The sequence below is a fragment of the Gouania willdenowi genome, chromosome 6 (genome assembly GCF_900634775.1).
Source record: "Gouania willdenowi chromosome 6, fGouWil2.1, whole genome shotgun sequence".
Lineage (NCBI taxonomy): Eukaryota > Metazoa > Chordata > Actinopteri > Blenniiformes > Gobiesocidae > Gouania > Gouania willdenowi.
Window position 1 is genome coordinate 63,649,946 of NC_041049.1, and position 15,406 is coordinate 63,665,351.

A 15,406-nucleotide genomic window follows, 5' to 3' on the forward strand; every position below is an offset into this window, starting at 1 on the left:
AGGTGTGTGTGTGTGTGTGTGTGTGGGGGGGGGGGTCATTGTTATTGCATGCCATGTCTGAATGCCAACTTCATTTCTCTGAAATGCTTGTGTGTGTATATAATTGTTCAATGTGTTGGAGAGCTTTTATTTGTATATATGCATGATTTATTGTGTCATTCAATTTGATGAAATGTATGGACATCACGTTTCTCAGTATCATTTGATCAAATATTGCTGATACCAATATCATGCAACAGTCCTCTAACCCAGTTGTTCTCAACCTTGGGGTCTGGGCTCCATTTCGGGTTGTGATACACTGGGACGGCGTCGCCAGATGCCTTAAAAAAACTAGGAATATTTTTGTGAACAATTTGAGCCCATTTTTGCTTAATTTTATCCTTTTTCTGCAACTACGCCAAACGTGCCATATTTTAACGTATTTTCATCACTTTTTCTTGCCATATTTTTGCTCCTTTTAATGCATTTTTGCTACATTACTCCCATTTCTGCCACTTCTCCATCAAATTTCCACTTTCAAGACATTTTCGCCACTTATAAACCCTTTCCAACCCTTTTCCCCCTAATATCACATATGTTGAGCTAAACAAGTATTTACATCTTTAAGATGACTATATACTACGGTGCAAATAATGATAGAATTCATGGATAACAGTGGATATTATTCAGATGAATAAATACAGTAAATGTGGTTATCACAGATTCATAGAACAATGGACCATCATTTTGCTGACTTTATGGATGGGCCCCCAAAAGCTCTCCCCTTTATTCCCCCTTATAGATGGCCCTGTCTCCACATGACCGTTCTTCAATGTTCATGTACAGGCACAGTTGGGATCCCCACTTTTATTTTGGGGGGGTGAGGACTGGAAAAGTTGAGAACCACTGCTCTAACCACCCGTGGTATCTCTGCAGTGGCGTCAGGCCGACTCTATCAGGCACCTGGGGAAGGTGACGCTGGCCCAGGAACAGGACTACACACGCATCATCGTGGGCTGCGTGTGCGTCAGCCTGCTGCTGCTTCTGCTGCCAGGGTCGCTGCTGATCTGGAGGAGAAAGAAACACATTGACGGTGAGCCAAAAAGCCCACTGACAAAACCTGTAACTTCTAATCTGAGTCCATGTGTGTTCTCATAGTTAGGTTGACACTAATGCAAATTAATGGAGACACTTCTCATTAATCCCTCCTCTCCCTCCTTCCTTCCTCCATCTCTGTGTGCAGACATGTCCGAGGTGTGGTACGACGGCCGAGGTCACATCCAGCACTTGGACAGGCTTGCAAACGCGCGGAACGTCAGCCCCACTAATGAAATGGTCTCCCATGAGTCGGTGGATTACAGAACAACTCTGCTGGAGGGTAAGTCCACCCCTCATCACCAGCCTACACCTGACATGCCTGCTCAGCCTCCACCTCACTGGTTCCCTCCCTCCCTAGTCACACAAATACTAAGAGCGGGGTTCAAGGAAAAGTAATGTATACCCCAAGAATAATGCTCAAGTAAAGTACTGCGTGTGTGCATGCATGACTACCAGTACCCTCCCTCTGATTCTTAATGATGTGAAATCCAATAAACATTAAGTTCTGATCAAATACACGCAATTGTAACTAATCTAGTGTTGAAAAAAAATGACAATGAACTTTTAAGAAAAGTAACAAAATTGGGGATGAAAATGCATGCTATGGAGAGCATCTTACCATCACAACATGTAAATGGGTCTTCTCAGATCATTTTAGATTTGTGCGTTTTGTTGTTTAAAAACCGACTCCTAAAATGTGTCAGTCTTCCATGCTACCAAAGCCAGCAGTGGTTTGAGTGCCCGGAGGACAACATGGAGGCTACTCGTATCATCCTCTCTCTGTAAAAGATCAGCCTGAGAGGTTTAGAATAGGTGGAGCTAGACTTACTTATGAACTAATGCTTGCCCTCGGGCAGAGCTGAAGAAACATATATCTTTTTACTTAAATGTTTGGACTAATCGTTTTAAAAATGAGTGTTTTTGTTCTCCACTAACATGTGAGACGTTGAAAACTGAAGCCATGTTTTTCCAGCCTTTGTCTCTGATCATGTCACGGACATCGACCTGTGTAGGACCTGCTGATACTGTCCCTGACCTCTTCTCCTCTTCTCTTCTCCTCTCCTCCAGCAGATCAGGGCACCGACAGGCCCGAGACGTGCCGGGCGGCTCCACCCGTCTACGGGGGCAACGGGGAATTGCTGTCTCCCAGAATGGGAGCACTGGGAGGAAGGATGGGCTTAGGAGCAGCAATGGAGGGCGAGTTGGTGTCACCCCTGCTGATGGCTCCGGTCCACATCGACCCATCCTGCCTGCACCCGGACCTGCTGACGGAGGTGCAGCATGTGGTGATCGCCAGAGAACAGCTGCTGCTACACCTCAACCAGGTCATCGGCAGAGGTCAGTCCCTCAGCCACACACCATCACTGCTGTAAAATAGGTCCGGTGAAGCCTTCGTGGGGTGTAATCTGATCAGTGCAAAACTGCTTTGCAAGATTTACCTGCATTTAGTGTACATTTTCACTATTTCCATAGCATAGTTCATAGACATCTGCCGGCCCTAATTTAGTGTGGCCCCCAAAACAAAATTGTAATTCATGAAGTTGGAAGTTACATGAAGCTCAATATAACACACAAAACCCCACAAACACAGAAAATGACAGCAAAATGCACAAAATGTCAACACAAGTACACAAAATAATAACAAAAATACACTAAACAAATGACTACCAAACAACAGCATATACAAAAGTACTTCAAAGACACACAAAATGGCAACAACATTGCACAAAAGGACAAAAATAGACAAGAAATATAACAAAAACAGACATTATGACTCAAAAAACACACAAAAAGGCAACAAAATTCACCATTATGATAAGAAAATAGACAAAATGAATTCCAAAACACCAAGAAAACTCACACAAAAGGAGTACAAAGACAAAACCCCCTCTATTAATGCTCAGATTGGTCATTATTCTAAATGCTACTATAAATGTTGATCATTTGGCCCTCGTATCAAGACAATCTCATTTTTTTGGGCCCCGCTCTGATAGAAGTTGCCCATCTCTGGTATAGGTGGTCATTGTTTGAGAGATGTTGTTGGATGATAAGGAGGAAGGTCTTCTGATTCAACTTAAAACCTACAAAGTACAAAAAAAACTTAAAAAGAAGGAAAGACCTACTCCTGAGAATAGACATGACGACAATCAATGATCTAACAAGCACTCCTTAAGTAGTGACTGTAATAAAGAAGATGGGCTTCACCTATGTGAGCCCAGATGGAATCTAAACAAATACATGCAGAAATCAAAACCTCCAACATATCAGACCAGGACCCACAAAACCAAAGTACACCCCCTGGTTTTTCTGATCGTACAGTGTTGAGTAAATTAGTATTTAGATTTCCGTTATCCTTGGAAATGTGCAAAATCTAACTAGTGCAATAAAAACTGGTAAAGAAAACACCTGAATTTTGATAAAACACTCAAATATCACTAAAATGTTTTTATGCTTTCATGAGGAGGAATTTCAGACGTTTTGATATTGAAATGTGCCGCAAAAGCGTGATGGAAAAACTTTTTCCGCAAATACACGTTATAGAATGTGACGTACATGCATTGGTCACATGACCACTTCTCTCTGATAAAACAGCAAAGTACCTGGAAACAGAAGAGGAGACCTGTACATTTCTTAGCCTTGTACATTAAAGTTATTACTGCCACATTAGACATGAAATAACAAAGAAATATAGAGTGTTATAAGGAGGGTTGGAGTGTCCGTCTTCCCACAGCGAAGTCTTGTGAGATGAGATTTCACGGGATTTATGAGGCTCCAAAACAACCTTCAGTGGAAACGCATTCAAAGTGCAATTATACTTCATTGACATTTAGAAACATCGCTTTTATTTTGCCAAAATCTGTAATGAAAACACAGCTAGTAACTCCGTGACCTGCTTTGCCTCAGTGAGTCAATTACCTTTATTTACTTTAAGCCTCAGCCCACTGAACATGTTCACTCTGGTTATTTCTGTGAGTTTCTACAAGCACCTGGACAGTCACGCTGCTCCTCCTACTGCTCCACGTCTGCAAACCAGCTTCTTATGGAGGATTCGTTTTAACTTTATTGGTGCTGCAGACCTACAGTTTTCTGTTTGCAAACTCACTGAGACCTGATTCTGCATTAGAATTAGAATCTAACTCTTTGATTCCTGCCAGAGGCCAGTTGTGTTTACACCTCCATTTATTCAATGTGATAGTGACGATATATACGATATATACTGTATACTTTCATTTAAAAAGAATAATTTTAAGGAAAACTAAATACTGTATGAGTTCTACAAACAGTTAAATAAGCTCGTAACGTCATACTTTCAGTTTCTATCGTGGAAAAATAATAGTGACAGTTTTGTATTGTAATGCACAATCAGCTTAGATTTAAGTAAAAACAGCTCAGAACCAAATCGCTCCTGAAATTTTAAAGGTAAGGAATAACTCTGTGAATTCATCCCCCTCACTTTTCACACAGGGATTGATTGTTGAAAACATATTGGTCCAGTTAGATTGATGGAATGGCAATCGAGCCAATCACAGCCAGCCATTTCACGAAGAGTTAACAGCGATGAGTAAAATGAGTAACAGGTGGCAAAAAATTGTCCAAAAGTGGCAGGAACATGACAAGAAAAGAGTGAAAAGTGACTAAAATGGGCCAAAAGCAGTCAAGAGTGGCAAAAGAAAATTCACAAAAAAAGGAAACGTGGTATGTAAAGGCAAGCGGTAGCTTAAATGAGCAAACAGTGGCAAACAGTAGTAAAAAAGGGCAAAAATGTGGAACAAAATGTAGGGGAAAAAAACAAGGTGTTATTTATTGGGCAAAAGGTAGCTTATTTGGATGAAAATTGGCAAAAACTGGTTAAAGAATCGAAATTGGATAAAAGTGCAGTTTAGGATTCATTAAAAGCTTGACGAAATATGAAGCTGCTACAGAAAGCGTATCCGTGTGCTCTATCAAACTCCAGCGTAACTGGCAGAAACCAAATCCCTCCTTCTGGGGGCGAGTGGCAGGTCACATTTAATATTAGGAGGAAAAAGAGGCTTCAAAGCCAGTGAATGCTTTCTGAATCATACCCTAAAGAAAAAAAGGCCATCTGGAGGCGGGGCTTCTCTTAAGCAGCGTCAGAAGATTTGTTCACGGCTACTATTCCCAGGCTTCATTGTTGGGAAGCGTAACCCAACACTGGCTGCCATCTGCGGGGACGTGACGGGAGAGTGTCGCGCTCATTTCTGTCCCTCGCTCCTTCGTCGTTGGGACAAACCCTCACCTCCTAAACAGGACGTATAATTCAATGACTTGCACAATGACTCAGGGGGGCTGACACTGGGTGGCTATATATAATGGGGCTGTGGGTACTGGGTTACTGAGAGCACTGGTTCTTAACCTTTGTTGTCCTATCTTCCCCTTACCAAAACTTAAAGACCCCCCCCCTTTATTTGTTGCATGCCGTTTTTATGTGTCAGCAGACTCTCCTCAACTCTTACCAATGTTTAAAGCATGACATACTTAGTCTGGGGGTCACATATGGCTTGATTAATTCTTAATGCAGCCAAATTAGTCAAATCCTATTAACATTTTTTTGCTTTGGTTTTCAGTGATGCTGAAGTGATCGTGACTATTGTTAACACATTATGTTTTTAACCTGCAGGTCACTTTGGATGCGTTTTCCATGGGACGCTCCTAGAGGCTGATGGACAGAATCAGCACTGTGCCGTTAAGTCTCTGAACCGTGAGTGCAAAGTTTTTATTTCAGTTTTCATAGAAACACAGGGATTTGTTTGTTTTCTGGGACTGAAATCATATTTTTTTATAGTTCAAGTGAATGTGTGGAGTATGGGTTAGAATGGATGGATGGATGGATGGATGGATGAATGCATTGCTGGTTGGATACATGGATGGATGAATGATAAATACATGAACGGATGCATGGATGGTTTAATTTATAGATTGATGTATGCATGCATTAATGGATGGATACATTGATTGATTGATTGATTGATTGATTGATTGATTGATGTATGCGATGCATCAATGGATGGATGGATACATGAATAGATGAATAAATGGATGGACAGATGCATGTATAGCTGGATGGATGGACAAATGGATGGGCGGATGTATAAATGGGTGGATTGATGGATGGAAAAAAGTATTAATGGCTGGATGGATGCATAGGTGGATGAATTCATAAAATGATGGATGGAGGGATGGATACATGTATTCATGGCCTGATGGAGGAATAGATGGATGCATGGATTTATGCATGATTGGATGGATGGATGGATGATGGATGGATGGATGGATGGATGGATGACGGGATGCATGCATGGAAGGATAAATGCAATAATGAATTCTTTCATGGATTAATGGACTGATAGATTGATGGATGGATGGATGGATGGATGGATGAATGATAGATGTATGCATGCGATGCATCAATGGATGGCAGGATAAACAGAATGGATGGATGGATGAAGGAAGGATGAATCCATTCATGGATTAATTGTCTGATATAAGGATAAATCCATTCATTGCTGGTTGGATACATGGACGGATGCATGGATGGTTGTATTCATATATGTATGGATGGATGCATGCATTAATGGGTGGATACATTGATTGATTGATTGATTGATTGATTGATTGATAGATGTATGTATGTGATGCATCAGTGGATGGATAGATGCATGAATAGATGGATAAATGGATGGGCGGAAGCATGAATAGGTGGATTGATGGATGGATAAATCTATTAATGGCAGGATGGATGCATGGGGTGATGAATTCATACAATGATGGGTGGATAAATGTTTTCATAGCCTGATGAAGGAATAGATGGATGCATGGATTCATGCATGATTGTATGGATGGACAGATGAATGAATGAATGAATATAGTTATAACTCTGAGATCTATAACACAAAGGCTAACCCCTCCTTGTGTGTTGCGTAGCTGCCTATATTTTATCCTGTGACATCATCAGCACTATAACGTCATTATAAAGCTCAGCCTCTTAAAGTCCTGGTTGCGGTTCAAGCTTCCCAGGATGCTGATGAATGAGTGTCCCACAGTGAGGATGGCATTAGGGTGCGGCCTAATTGTGTAACCTGTCACTTGAATCAGGAAGATGGATGCTGGAATGATAGGAAGCCACAAAAAGACGTTGCTCCCAGTGGGATTGGCCCGCTGGGTCTCGCCCTGTGGGATTTAAACCTGTTTGTATTTATTTGGCTGAAGTCGAGAGGCAGCGGCTAATCATTTTGGGCTTTTGTTGCAGGGTCAAAACTGAGGCTTTTAATCTAATCGAGCCATTTCCGAATCTCAGGAATGATTCAAGGATAGTGTATTAAACTCATCTTCCACACAGCTACTGGGAATTTCTGTCTAACCGAGGATCCTAAATCACAGTTTATGTATAGAGATCAGGAGTAAAGGAGCACAGATACTTAGGGACTGTACTTAAGGTAGCTTTTGAGTGACTTAACTTTTATTTCTTACATTTTTTACACAATCATCTGAACTTTCTACTCTTTAGACAATTTTCTTTAATCCTACAAGGGAAAAAAGATGTGACTGTATGTCAGAGACCTAATAATAACTGCTGTAGAAGCTGTGTTGCACTAAGTGCGTCTGCAGAAAGATTTTTAAAGGCATTTTGGTGGATGTTTTACTGTGTCTGTGCAAAAGAAACCATTACGCCTTTAGTAAAGAAGGTGAATCAGTACTTTTACCAAACTACATTTTTACATCACTATCTGTGCTTTTACAGAAGTAAAGGGTTTGTCTACTATTGCCAGTCCTTCCATCTGTTTTCACTTTATTCTGTGAGAAAATGTCATGAAAACAAACTTTTGAGCAGCAACTTTAACCTTTTCCATCTTTTTTCAAGCAAATGATCTATGAGGCCTATACTATTGATATATCAACGAAGAAATCTCCAGCAGCTTTAAACTCTTTGGAGAACAGTATTGGTTTATAATCTAAAGCTTTTATCCGTAGTTGCAGTAATGCAGTTGTAATGTGACTTTTTCTCTAGGAATCACTGACTTGGAAGAGGTTTCCCAGTTCCTGAAAGAAGGGATCATAATGAAGGACTTCAGCCACCCAAATGTTCTCTCCCTTCTGGGCATCTGCCTCCCGCCGGAAGGTTCCCCGCTGGTGGTTCTGCCTTACATGAAGCACGGCGACCTGCGCAACTTCATCAGGGACGAGGGACATGTAAGAGCATGTTTGGATACAACCGACTCTTTATTTCAAACTCTGTAACATCTCATCCTCTGCTGTTTAGAATCCCACAGTGAAGGACCTGATGGGCTTTGGGCTTCAGGTGGCCCGTGGGATGGAGTATCTGGCCAGCAAGAAATTTGTTCACCGTGACCTGGCTGCTCGAAACTGCATGTGAGTGCACGTTATTAACTCAGTTACATCTTATATGTATACTCACTTGGATCCAGAGCAGGTGTTTAAAGGAGAGCTTTAATCACAACCACAACAGAAAAGAGCCATCCGTATAATATACAATGTAGGATATTATGAACACTCCAATATACTGTTTTTAAACTCACACACAGGTAGAATTTAAGACTGCACAGATAATGTATAAAACAAAAAATAAAGTGCTACCTGTAAACATACAAAAACTGCTCACAAACAACAGTATGTGTATTTCCATTTGTGGAATGATCTTGATGAAACAATAAAATGAAGTATGAATACATTGCAGTTAAAAAAAAAATTACAAAAGATCTTTGAAAAGTACAGAAATGAAGAAGGAGAATGTAAATCTCACAGATGTTTATGGCGCCTGTGCATATTGTTCTGTTTTTCTTAATAGCTCGATTGAAGTATTTATTTATATTGTCAATTTAGTTTATTTCATTGGATTTTGCAGTTGTTAGTGGTGAAGAACAGGAGTCAGACTTGGCAAGCATAGACTTATTTACATCCCTTGTCTAATGAATGAAATGTAATACGTTGAAATTGACTCTTTTTTTATTTCATAGAGATTTCTGTTGAGATTTGTTTATTAGTTTTCATTTACCTCCATTTTTTTATTTGTTCATTCGAAATAAATAAACCAAACCAATCCCTAAACACCTGTTGCATATGAGCTCTTCCTAAAGAAGTGTTGCATAAGAAAAGGTTGAAACTCCTTTCTAATCCTCACAGGCTGGATGAGAGCTACACAGTGAAGGTGGCCGACTTTGGTCTGGCTCGAGACATTTATGACAAAGAGTATTACAGCGTCCACAACAAGAGTGGAGTCAAGCTGCCCGTAAAGTGGATGGCCCTGGAGAGTCTGCAGACACACAAGTTCACCACCAAATCTGACGTGGTGAGGGCGCCGTCACACCCGTAGCAGTAGTAGCAGTTAGCAAGTGGCTGTTGTGTCCACATTTAGCACACCTAGCCTTTGTGGCTTTAGAGAATGGGCTATTTTAACATGTTTTTCAAATTAAAACTCCCCACATAATTCATCTATGAACAGCCTCTCTGAACGTTAACGTTCGTTGACCATTAGTCAGGGGTGTTAATGTGTCTTTTCTTTCCAACAGTGGTCGTTTGGCGTGTTGCTATGGGAACTGATGACTAGAGGCGCCCCACCGTATTCAGACGTAAACTCCTTTGACATCACTGTATTCCTGCTCCAGGGACGGAGGCTGCTGCAGCCTGAGTTCTGCCCTGACGCCCTGTGAGTACACACGTGCATGAAGGACACAAACAGGTTGTTACTTACACTCAGCGCACTGAGGCCCCCGCTCTCGGACCAGGGGCCTCATTTAGAAACGTTGCACACGCACAAAACATGGCCTGGAAGATGCGCACAACACTTTCCACATAAACGTATTGATTTATAAAAATACACCTACCATTAAAATTTGAACACCGGCACCGACTCTGCACGAGCATTTTACAGATGTGTGCCCTGGCCCCCACCTGCATCAGACACGTTTTGACAGTGCTAGATCTGCTCTTGTCTTCCACCTTCACCTCTGCCACATTTCTCTCCATAGCACTATCGCTGATTACAGCAGTAACGACTGTTATCATTAACCTGCTTTTCATGTATTTGTGATGCCACTTCTTAGACCACCTAATAAATAATGTACTTTTTCTGGCCTCCATCACCTTAAGACCACATTTTAAAGGCCTTGGTTTTGTCTCGGACGCAGAAGCATTTTTACGGACTCATCAAGACCAGCACTAATTCCTGCTATTTTAATAATAATGATAATAATATAATAATTTCTCTTTTCTTTCCTGTCCTTTTTCATGATGATCTCTACCTTTCACTGTTTGACCTTGTCAAGATCACTTTAATGTATTAAACCAGGGATAGAATGAACTAAGTTGTAATCAGTGGCGGATGCTTTAAGACTACAAGGGAACCTCAGCTTCCCCTAAAATCAGTGGTCAAATATGTAGTGTTGTGTGTACATTTCATTGACTAAATATATGACAGAACACATGTATGTTTAGTTCAGAATCAGCTTCTTATAACAGGAAACTGACAGTGACAGCGTGACGTTCTTCATTCATTACCGCAGCGTCACAGTGTTAATAAACAGTGGTGAAGTTCAGCTTCCATTGACTTCAATGGGACAGGATTTAGTGGTTGATCCACTGCAGTCAAACTAGACGCTCATTGGATAAATGCTCGGTTATGACGCACTTAGTCCCGCCCATCGGACGCCGGGCTTCACAGGAGGTCTATGGAGCAGTGGGCTGGATCTGTCTGTTCCGGACGCTGGAATAATGGATGATGATTGGATGATCTGTCCTAGGCTAATTCAATTTTGATTGACAGCGAAATGAGCCAATCAGAGAGTATGACGTTGTAAGCACACAGGCGGGTTTTTCAAATATTTCAGTCCGTTGCTCTGTGTTGACACGGAGACTTTGCTGATCCTCTCATAGCGAATCAACTTCTGACAAACCTAGTGTCTGTTTTTGGTGTTTGTGGAGACTGTTACTGCTTGTGTTGTGAGACTTTTGACCAAACACTCACACTCCAGCGCGCAGCAGCTACGCGCGTGTGTGCGTGTGCGTGCGTGATAATCTACAAATAGTTGTTGACAACAAAATGTGAATTCTACTAGAATTCACATTTAAATAAACAGATACATTTTCTGAAGTAGGCAGAAAATGAGCTTCCCCTGCATGAAAGACCAGCAGCCGCCACTGGTTGTAATGTCAGAAATGTACCCTTTTTTTGTCATTTGTTTCTGTATTTTGGTGGGGGTTTTTTTGTTCTTATCTACTCTAGAACAAAATGAGGCATTATTGGTGTCTGACTGTTGCCTTGATGCCTTCCTTCTTCTTCTCTCTGTAGCTACACGGTGATGATCGAGTGCTGGCACCCTAAACCGGAGCGCCGGCCCTCTTTCTCCGAGCTGGTGTCACGCATCAAGTCCATCTTCACCAGCTTCAGTGGCGAGCACTACGTCCTGCTGAACACCACCTACGTCAACATAGACAAGATGAGCCCCTACCCATCACTTCTCGCCTCCAGCTCCACCTCCGCCCCTGAACCCTCCACCTCCACGCCCCTACCCAGCCACTCGCAGCTTTTCTGTCACGTGGAGCTCGACTGCTGCACCTGAGGGAGTGTGTGACGGGGCAACGGAGAGCGAGACTGAGGAGAATAAAGACTCCACTGTATCACTGCCAAACACTGGACGCCTCAAAGTGCGAGGTCAGACATCCTGCGTCTCCTACAAGACATTCGGCATGGTGTAGGAACGCCTCTTCTAAAGGCTTTGAACCTGACCTCACAATGCTGAGGGAAAATGATATTTCCTTTTGGCTCAAACCTTCCTGTAATGTGAACGTGTGATGAACTGTTGTGTATTAAACCAATATCCACCTCCAGAAAACCTTCTTGGACACTACTTCAAGTCATCCTGAGGGACTACACTGCCATGCTCTGTAAGTAAACAGAGACCTCCTCCATAGAAGACATTGGCTACAGCAGAAAGCAGATCACTGGATGATTTATTTGTACATCTACCTTTGGAGAATTTGCTTTCAATCTTATTGGAGGAACTTTATCACTCACCTGTGTGCAGTCCAACATTTTTTTAAATCAAAATACTAAATCCACAGATTTAAAAACCCTGTTTGTGTATTGTCAAGAATGCTACCGGACTATGGAGTGATAGATCAGGGTTGTCAAACTCATTGTAATTTATGAGCCATGAAAAAGCCACTTTGATCTCAATAGAGCGCCACCAAAAAAAGACACATTTTCACATTAGTGTGTCTGAGTTTGGACTTTAATGAGTAAAAGATATGTTAATCACAGTTACTGGTCTTTTCAAGATGTCGTCCGGTCCCGGTAAAAAAAAAACTGGTCGTGTCGTAGAACGCCAGGTGGTCACACACTGCCACGATTATTTCCTCTTCCATGCTAAAATGGGTGAAAAGACCGATTTCCTCGTTGTCAGCCTGACGTCATTGACAACAAGGACTCTGATTGTTTTTTGTGCTTTCGCGAACATTCGCTGAAGTTCAATATTTTCAACTCAAGCGAATGACAAATGTCACAGAAAAACGGGAGCGTGCATGCCGTGGTCAACGCTCTTGCCGCGTGAATCAAACCACGCCAACCAACAGAAGAACTTGCCTCTTACCACGTCTTATCATTGACTTTGGATGTAATCTGGCACCGCGTCTGTTGTGAACGCAAGATTCCCTGAAATATTTAGCTTTGTTTTTAAAACATTTCAATGTAATCTGCAGTTGGGTTGGGTTTTTGGAAAAAAAATGAAATGACGAGCAGAGAAAAGTGAAATCTCCTCGCTTATTTTACGTACTTTAATTGAAATGTTTGGGTTTGGTGGGACTTGGATATAACTAAACTGTATTTACATCATTATTCCTGTTTTTGTTGAACTAAATCCTCCTATCGCTAAAATTGGATGCTCTGACTGACCTGATTTGGCCCACTGGCCTTGAGTTGGACACACTTGATGTACATGTTTATTGTACGTCTGGTTGTATGTCTAACATCTGATTAACAGGATAATTTTTTACTGTATGTACGCATAATTTATGACTGAGAATCTTTACTACAGTGTTCCAGCTGAAAATGTGTAGGGCAAAAGCTCTTTACAGATTGTTTTCATATTTGTAAGAATGTCTGTGTTTGACTGTTATGGTCATACGCAACATCAAAAATGTGTCCGTGGAGTTTTTATGTACAGAAAAGCAAACCGTATCTAAATGGGTGTTTTTAATGCTGGTTTAATCACAGCCTTTAGTCCAAACACACTGAATATGTTTGAATTTAGCATCTGTAGTTTAAAATTTGACTAAATTACAAAAAAAAATGCCCTAACAAGAGAAGAGTGTTGGAAATAAGGAAACCTCAAATTATTTAGGAATAAAAATCCAACAACCCAAAATGTAATGTCAAAACAAGGTCATTTTTCTATTCCTGTTTTAAAATGACAAAACTTGAGATTTTATCTTTTTTTTTACTGGCAGCTTTTCATTACATTCATTTCTTTTAGTTTCTGTATTATTGAATCGTTTTTCTTCCATCTAGTTTTGACACTTTCTTGTAATACTGGAACAGCCCCAGTAATCAAATCACTGACAGGGGAATGAATGAAGACCCTTTTTTTTCAGTGTAGTCAATGGTAATATGAGACCTATTACACTTTTATAACACAAAAACCAAATTCCCTAATGTGAATAAGTAAAAGAACCTCTGTCAAACCAATATAGATTGAGGGTTTAGAATGTGTCCATATGTGCTCAAGCCAAAGTTTGTGTGACTATCAATGTATGCCTGACCCGTCACCAAGAAGGATTGTTTAAATGTATTGAAGAATTTGAAGAATATAGTGCTGACTGATGTTTGTGTTTGCAATTTTTATCCAACAGATTATTATTATTATCTTCACTGATCATTGGCAAGTTGCACGACTGACTCCTTAAACCATCATGTGGTATAAAAGTTGTATTAAAACCAGGGTTATCCGGTATTAGCTTGTTTGCCGATAGTTCCCTTTCCAATATCGTCACCAAAATAATGCATGTATTACGTAACGTAACGGTTGGTAATGTAACGGATTTCCAATGCATGTATTCATTTCCTGCAGAAAAGCCAAGCTCAATATTTACCAGTTTTACATTATCCTGTTAATATCGGGCTAATATCGGACATTCATGATGAAATCTCTAGGAGTCCTATTAGGTTAGTCAGTTTCCTGCTAGCAGAATATTTTGTTTTAATCCCAAATTAAGTTTGTATTATAAATGTGAGGTTATAGTTTCTAAATTGTCCAAATTGGAGCAAACGTTTTCAAACCACACATGAGGTCAGACTCAGTGCCCCTCTACTCACGAAGTTGTGTAGCATGTCCTGATGTGAATAGCTGCTGATGTGATCAGACAGGTTATGAATGTTTGCTATGACAAGTAAAATTGCTGTACTATATTTTTGTATTAAGGAGATTTTTTTTTTAAAATACTGTCCATTTACTAGACGGGTGGTTAATGCATTGCCCCACAAGAAAATACTCTTTGTTTCTTCTTTCTCATTTTGTGACAAACCACTGCCATTGTGTAAATATGGAGTTACTCGTGTGGCGTAATATAGTTGTAAATAGAGCTGAACCAACCGCTGATGGTGCGATTCACTCACGTTTGTGCTCAATACTGTCTTTTTTTATGGTTTTAATGACTGAATTTGTTGTCTGTACAGAACTATCTTGAAGGTACATGTTTCCGTGTGATGTATTTTGTCAGTGTAATAAAGCTACATCAACAATTTATCTTTTCTGCGTTTCTTTAAACCAAGGTGAACCTTAAAACAATTGTGGATGATTGTATTTACTATTAAATACAATAATTTATTCTGTATTCATTTTACAAGATTACCATTTCATTTATCAGATGTTTTTATCCAACGTACAACACGAGCAGTTAGGTTTAAAGGACTTGATCAACATCCGACAACATCCAACAATCGAACCGGTGACCCTACGGGGCTTCCTTAACCGTTATACCATCATCGCCACTCATTGCTAATGTTAAATAAAGTCAAACACCGTAAATTGTGTGTCATAATTCATAATTATGTACATCTTAACACAGAAATCTGCATTTTAAAGCGCATTTTGCACAATACTTGAAGAATGACCATATATGTGTTGTAATGCATGACGGGAATCTGTTTTCTTCAGCAGCATTAAACTCTATTTTTGTTGCTATATTTAGCATCTTTTCAGAGCCGCCAGTGGCTTTTTTCTTTAAAAAGGGTGACCTGCTGGATTCAGCAGGTCACTAACAAGTTACCCAGAAATCCTTCAGTAGCCGGGGACGAGGA

The 15,406-nt window shown here is 40.6% G+C and overlaps 1 protein-coding gene across 2 annotated transcripts in view; it reads left to right on the forward strand.

The window, feature by feature from the left end:
- The window catches only part of met (MET proto-oncogene, receptor tyrosine kinase), an 88,006-nt gene extending 73,156 nt beyond the window's left edge, over positions 1-14,850 (forward strand). The window contains exons 13-21 of one of the 2 annotated variants that reach the window (XM_028450833.1): positions 916-1,072; positions 1,223-1,357; positions 2,146-2,415; positions 5,717-5,797; positions 8,105-8,286; positions 8,357-8,466; positions 9,238-9,403; positions 9,624-9,760; positions 11,402-14,850. In XM_028450833.1, coding sequence (XP_028306634.1) covers positions 916-1,072; positions 1,223-1,357; positions 2,146-2,415; positions 5,717-5,797; positions 8,105-8,286; positions 8,357-8,466; positions 9,238-9,403; positions 9,624-9,760; positions 11,402-11,672 — 1,509 coding nt within the window. In that variant the 3' untranslated portion in view covers positions 11,673-14,850. The remainder of the gene's footprint in view (positions 1-915; positions 1,073-1,222; positions 1,358-2,145; positions 2,416-5,716; positions 5,798-8,104; positions 8,287-8,356; positions 8,467-9,237; positions 9,404-9,623; positions 9,761-11,401) is intronic. The other variant, XM_028450834.1, reaches the window with a different exon arrangement.
- Positions 14,851-15,406: the final 556 nt, after the last annotated feature.